The 7,323-nt window shown below is 48.6% G+C and overlaps 1 protein-coding gene across 1 annotated transcript in view; it reads left to right on the forward strand.

The window, feature by feature from the left end:
- Positions 1–7,323, forward strand: part of znf423 (zinc finger protein 423) — a 68,752-nt gene that overhangs the window by 47,167 nt on the left and 14,262 nt on the right. The window contains exons 3-4 of the mRNA XM_030766035.1: positions 2,534–2,665; positions 5,017–5,132. Coding sequence (XP_030621895.1) covers positions 2,534–2,665; positions 5,017–5,132 — 248 coding nt within the window. The remainder of the gene's footprint in view (positions 1–2,533; positions 2,666–5,016; positions 5,133–7,323) is intronic.

Here is a 7,323-nt window from a genome sequence, read left to right on the forward strand (position 1 = left end):
TGGGTGAGATTAGAGAGAAGGTGAATCGTGGAAGGGTAAAATTCTTGTTCTTGTCGTTTAACCCTTCCCTGCTGCTTCCTTAATCACTCCTCTTCCTCCTCCTCTCCCTCCCTCATTATTGCCGATGCCATTCGCATTCAGCCGGAGTGGAGGCCCAGTGGGTGGCTATTCGTTCTGATTATCCGATCGATCAATCAATCTTTCTCGCTCACTCTCCTTCTTTCTGCTGTGGAAGGAGAAATCAGTCTTTCTGTATTGGTTGGTGCTGTAATTGAATTAACCTTACAGTTTAAACCTATCTGAGTCTCTTTATCCACACACCCAAGTTTTACAAATGAAGAAATTACCATCACTTCACCAGTTTTACGTGTGTGTCTCTGAATTACACGCACTTGTTCCCTAATTTCTGTATGCGCGCACGTGTGTGTGTGTGTGCATGTGTGTGCATGCGTGTGTGTGTCTGTGTGTGTTTGTGCAATCAGGCATGCCTGTGTTAAGATATGCATCCATGCATTCTTAGTGTGTTGGGGTTAAAAGTTTTTTTTATCCTCTACATATTTTCGTTTTGTCTTCTGACTGCCACTGCTTGGGCCTCACCAATCAAACTGCTTTTCTAATGCACTGACAGGACTTGATTTATTCGTATTAAAATGCCAGTAAAGGGAGAAATGAATGGCACATCAGAAATATCTCAACCTGCCCCTGGCTTTGTCACTGGTTTGTTAGTGTTGTGAGCTAGAAGAGTAGCACAGTGTAAATCAGGCTGGAGACTGGATTAACAGGGGTGAAACCAACGGAATCCCAGTATGGCTTCTTCTCAAGGACTGGGCTGAGGGATTCTGTGGATTCTGGAGGAAAAAAAAGATGATGAGTCATGTTCTTCATTTACTGATAAAAAAAAAACTCTGCAAAACTCAGAAATGATTAAAAAAAGAAGAACAGTGGTTACTGTCTCACTCTCTCTCACTCTCTCTCTCTCTCTCTCTCTCTCTCATACACACACACACACACACACACACACACACACACACATAGGCCCCCTGGCTACCATTCCTTTTCTCAGACAGCCCAATTATCCCCTTGCTTTCTTTTGCAGAACCCTACTCTCAACTCTCTGGCTCTTCTCTCCCTTCCGCTCGTTTTCTACACTTTTTCCTCTTTCTTTCTGGTGTCACTTTTCTGTCCTCACTCCATTTCTCTGAGTCAGGGTCATGTGATGTTTCTTGTATTCTCCTTTCTCTCAGATCTGCCGTCAGCACACTCCATGCCCTCATACAGAACGCTTCCCCCAAAACACTTGTGACTTCCAGTTAAGCTGTTTTCATATGAGCTGCTTCATAAAGGCTTTTTTACATATTGTGCCCTGTCCCTGACCTCTCCCTCTCCACATCATTGTGTGTGTGTGTGTGTGTGTGTGTGTGTGTGTGTATGTGTGTGTGTCTGTCTCTGTGCATGTGTGTGTGTGTGTGTGTGGGTTTGCCTGATCTTTCGTTCTCACACATTGCACTGATGTTGTCTTCCCAAACGCTGTGGTTTTGAGTTAACAGCAGGAGTAAAAAACACACCAAAGGCATAAACCCGCACCACTGTGCACCCTGCAATGCCCCCCACACCCACCCCCAAACCATTGCCCCCCCCACCCCCCACCCCCCTCCCTTTCAGATAGGGATTAGCACGGCACCCTTGTTGCGGGTTCCTTTGAGTCAGAGAGGAGATTGAAATCTGTGGAGGTGGGTTTTTTGGGGGGAGGAGGGGTGGGTTGGACATGGGGGTTGTCGGTGAGGTTTTTGGAGGTCAGAGGGTGTCAGAAGCGCTTGATTGAAGACTTTATTAACCCAGTGCGCCCCTGGAGCTCAGCCACAGGAGCCTATCTGCACCGGACAGCGGGACATTCGGGCCATTCAGCGGGGACGAATTGCGATGGGGGGGAGGGACGAGGGCATCGGTGGCGTCTCTCCCACCCTGAGGAGAGGATTTGGGGGTGGGGTGGATGCGGCGGCGGCGGCGCGGATTGGATCTGATGGCGTGCGGACACGCAGGCAGGGTTTCTGGTCTGTGTGTCACGGGGCCGATAAGACTGGAACGGGAAGGCGCCTAGCCAGGACCGTACGCCCACCTTTCATCTGTCCCACAGCGGAGAGAGAGAGAGAGAGAGGGAGAGAGTGCCGGTGCCACTCACGTGGGCTTAAAATAGAGCGTCTGGCAGCGGGTCGGGGGGGGGGGGGGGAACAGGGGCACAGAGCAGGCACCACTGGGGGGCAGCAGGCAATTACCGGCCGGGAGAGAGAGCGCACTGAGCAAGAGCGAGAAAAAAAGGAGGGGAGGGGGGAGGTGGAGCAGTCAGCTAGGCCGAAGATGGACCCGACAGAGAGAGAGCGAGAGAGAGACGGAGAGAGCGTGTCTTTGTTCAAACTTACGTTTTTGTTTTTTTTTTTGTATGTGTTGAGATTGTGGGTACTTACTTTGTCTGTCTGTATGACCCTGTGTGTGAGTAACCTTTCTTTTCTGTGTTTGTGTTTTCCCTGTGTTACAGAGGAAGGTATCAATCACGAGTGCAAACTGTGCAACCAGACGTTCGACTCTCCGGCCAAGCTGCTGTGCCACCTGATCGAGCACAGTTTTGAGGGCATGGGTGGCACTTTCAAATGCCCTGTCTGCTTCACAGGTGAGGAGGGCACACTGGGCTGGGTCACCGGGTCAAGTTGGCAAAGTAGACACACACTCAGAAACACAAGCACAGAGACATACACACACACACACACACACACAGCTGCCAGTGTCGATTGAATGAAGCGTGTGCCCACTTGCCCGTAGATGTATGTAAGTGAACCCAATTGCAGTCCTTCACATGCATGATTAAACCACAGTCGCATGTGGACTCATGCATGCAAATGTGCACATATGTGGTTACTTACATGCCCCTGTACACACACACACACACACACACACACACACATACAGGTATAGTGGTTGTGGTAGTATATGTATAGATGCTCCAGTTTTCTCCTTACTTCCTCACTCATTCATTTCTCTGTTTTTAACTAATCCCTCTATCCCCACTCCACGTTTCTTTAAATAACTATTTCAGTGATACCCCCGTAACCTCTGTCTCTCACACCGCCTACCCCCCACCTCTCCACCTCCTCTTTCTTCATCCCTTAATTGAACTAAATCAGCAATCATATGGGAGGCGGTTGGAGGAAAGGAGCAGTTTTGAAAAGCAGGTACGGAACAGGAGCCTGGACTGAGAACACATCACCGGGCCTCCTGTTCCTACCCTGCATATGGCCAATCAGAGATACCTCTCTCCAAAAGTTGGAGTGGGAGGATATTGTTATGACTGGTTCAGATGTGGCAGAGACAGATGCTTGAGAAAGGTCAGCCTCTGTAGAGAGAGGGGAGCCGCGCCTCCATCAGGCCTCCTGCTGAGAGGATTTTAACGATAATGAGAGTTGATTTCCCCGTCGCGAGACCCCGGTGAGACCTGCCCGCACCCCTGGGCAGCTCACGCTCCTGCCAGACCACCACCTGAGCGCACGCTCAACACGCACGCGCACACACACACACACACACACACACTGATTAGATGAGGATAGTATATAGCATTCTTACCCGTTCTTACCCGTACCCCAGCGCACAGACAGCGAGAGGCATTTGGGGTTAGAGATTTGTACGATTAGATAGTGCAGCAACTCTCTACAGCTCTGTGTGGAGGTGAGAAAGTTTTCTGTGTGTTTGTACGGCAGAGGTCAGAGAAAGAAAGGCAGGTTTATAGAGTAATCCGCTGCCTCTCTCCAGGGGAAGGGTCTTTCTGTACGTGTGTTTTTAGCTAAGTAGGCGAGCAAGTGTGTGTGTGTGTGTCCACGCTCAGTTTGAAAGTCACTTTGGACTGGCAGCTAACCTTGGGGAATCAGAAATCATTACTTGTGCTTGTCAACATCACTGACTTGTGTTGGAGTCCATTTTGTTATGGACTGTCTGTCTCTACGTGTACCCTCCTCCTCTCTCCCGCTTCTCTGTTTTTCATATCTGCTTTTTCTTCTGCTGTCTCCATTCAGGTTTTTTTTTTCTGTCTTATGTGTCCAGTATACATGTCTCTCTTGCTGTCATTTTTCTGTCACTCTCTCTCTCTCTCTCTCTCTCTCTCTCTCCCCTTCTCTCCCTGTGTTTATATCTAGTACAGACTTTCATCTCATCATGGACTCTACTCCCTCGCTCCCCCTTAAGAGTTGTTGTCTCCCTCCCTCCCTCCCTCTCTCCTCCCTCCCTCCCTCTCTCCTCCCTCCCTCTCTCTCTCTCTCCCACTCCCCCATTCTCCCTCTCTACCCCCACAGGTACACGGGAGTCATTTTTAAAGTTTAACTCCATTCCTGTGCGGCTTATGAATAAGTAAGAGAGGACTTGCCTCTCCTCCAGGGAGTCTTAATAATTCATATTCTCTACACACAGCAAACTTTAAGTTTACTGAAACAAAAAAAAAACAAAAAAAACACAGGAACCGAATTTAAAAGGCTGTAGGAAGGAATGGGAGGGGGAGATGATTTATTGATAAATATCACAAAGCCTGCTGGGAATACTTTAGTCTGCCTGCTGTCACCCCCTCCATCTCTTCTTGTTATCCAACAAAGTGTCGTTTGAGAAAAGGGGTCCCTCTCCCCTCTTCTTTGTGTCTATACAGAGGACTGTTTTTACCTTCCTAATGGTGAAGACTGTCTCAGTGTTCAGGAGGCACTCAGCACTGAAAGATGGCTCTTTCTTTTTTTGTTCTCTCTCTCTCTCTCTCTCTCTCTCTCTCTCTTTCCGTCCCTCACTCTCTCTCTCTCTCTCTCTCGCTCTCTGTCTCTCTCTCTCTCTCTCTCTCTCTCTCTGTCTCTCTCTCTTCTCTCTCAAGTCCCCCCTCTATTGAAGGCACCTGATTGCTTTTTGTACTTGCAGCTCTTCTGTTTTGCCACTGGGCCAAAATCGGGTCCTAACCAGTCAGTGCATTCATTTTTGTTCTCTTTCTCCCTCCTCCAGTCTTTGTCCAAGCCAATAAGCTTCAGCAGCACATCTTTGCTGTCCATGGTCAAGAAGACAAGATCTATGACTGCTCACAGTGTCCACAGAAGTTCTTCTTCCAGACTGAACTTCAGGTCAGTCAAACCTTCTCTCTCAGCTAGCTTTCTTTATGTGTTTATGTGTTCTAAACCCACCTAGTGTGTTTGGTGTGTGTGTGTGTGTGTGTGTGTGTGTGTGTGGAGTTCTAGTTGGTGAAAACTGTGTGAACTGTGTGTTGTAGAGCAGCACTGGCCTATTAGGATGTGTATGTGAGGAGCTCTAGAGCAGTATAAACCTTCTGAGAATTTGTGTGTGAGGTGTTCTAAAGCAGTATAAAGCCTCTTAGAGTATGTGTGTGAGGACTTCTACAGCAGTATAGGCCCACTGAGTGGGTGTCTGGGGAGTTCTAGAGCAGTATGGGCCCATGAGTGTCTGTGTGTGTGTGTGTGTATTAGAGATAGAGAGAGGAGTTCTATAGCAGTACAAACTCTCTGAAGGTGTGTGTGTGTGTGTGTGTGTGTGAGAGAGAGAGAGAGAGAGAGAGAGAGAGAGGAGTTCTAGAGCAGGACAAACTCTCTGAGGGTGTGTGTGTGAGGAACTTTAGAGCAGTATGATCTCTCTAAAGGCATATGTGACGTGTTCTAGAGCAGTATAAACCCTCTGAGTGTGTGTGTGTGTGCGTGTGTGTGTGTGTGAGAGAGGAGCTTTAGAGCAGTATAATATCTCTAAAGGCATGTGTGACGTGTTCTAGAGCAGTATAAACCCTCTGAGGGTGTGTGTGTGTGTGTGTGTGTGTGTGTGTGTGTGTGTGTGTGAGGAGTTCTAGAACAGTACAAACCCTCTGAGGGCGTACCTTTGTGTGTGAGGAGTTCTAGAGCAGTATAAACTCTCTGAGGGTGTGTGTGAGGAGTTCTAGAGCAGTATAAGCTCTCTGAGGGTGTGTGTGAGGAGTTCTGGAGCAGTATAAACTCTCTGAGGGTGTGTGTGAGGAGGTCTAGAGCAGTATAGTTAAGAGCAGTACGAGTTAATGTGTGGTTGGGGGGGAGGGTGTTATTTATTACACAAGGAAGGGTAAGAAAGAGAAATGCTTTCCTCAAGCCAGTAACAGTTAGACTCACCCCCACTGCTAATCAATTGCAGCACCTGCTGTGGACCCTGGTACACACACACGCGCGCACACACACACGCGCACACGCACACCTATACTAACTAATCAGCTCAAACGCACATAGACTCTCTGTGACTGGATGGTTATGGCACAGACAGATTGAGGTGTACTGGTCCCAGTATAACTCACTCTGGGGTGGGTCTGCTGGGCAGCTGGGGTCAGTACCCTCCTGGCCTGTCCTGAGCCATATTCATCTTCCTGATCTATAGAACTCAGCCCACCCCATACCAGCCCCCTCCACTCACCTGCTGGCTGTGTGTGATTTGCGTGCATGTGCTTGAGAGTGTGTGTGAGTGCGTGTGTGTTTGATGTCAGAAAGGTTAATTGAAAGCTAGTTTCCATGGCTTGATTTGTGGGTTTTTGTTTTTCTTTTTTTTTTTTTTTTTTGGAGGGATGGAATGTTGGTTTGTGACCTAAATCTTCCTGACCGGCATACATACACTCACACACACACAAACACACACACACACACTCATGCACCCCAGTCCATGACAGTGATGTAGGGCCGGCGGCAGTGGGCATATGGACGGTCAGTCCATTTAACAGCAGGAGGAGCCGCTGGACCCTGTCGGTCACTGTCTTCTCCACCCTGAGGCCCAAACACACACACACAAATATGCATATATATATATTTTTATACTCACATACACCAGTCCAGTCTCACGTTGAGCGTGTTTCTTTCTTTTCTATCTCTTATTTACTCCACCTTTCCTCCATCCCCTCGCCCCATCTCATCCAGCACTGGCATTTCCTTTGCTCATCAGAGACCAATCTCTGTTCTGATTGGTCATTGGTTAAATCCATTTCAGTTTCTTAGAGCTTGATGGTGTGAAACCGGTTTAATTGGGGAAGAGGGTAAAATAGCAGTGAATGAAGTACTGCCCATTGTCCCCATGGCTGCTCTGGGCCTGATTTTGCCCCAGTGTGCCTCTCAGCCTGGGTGGAGCAGCTCTAAACAAGCGTGAGACGAACAGGTTATGTGTGCTCTGTGTGCGCGCGTGTGTGTGTTAACAAGGCTGAATGGATGGCGCTGATGGTTTGGCCTGGCCTGATTGCTCTCTACCCAGCATGCACTCCCTCCTCTGAGGCCACACCCCTCCGTTAATCCTCTGCTCTCC

This window comes from Chanos chanos, chromosome 2 (genome assembly GCF_902362185.1).
Source record: "Chanos chanos chromosome 2, fChaCha1.1, whole genome shotgun sequence".
Taxonomy (NCBI): Eukaryota; Metazoa; Chordata; class Actinopteri; order Gonorynchiformes; family Chanidae; genus Chanos; species Chanos chanos.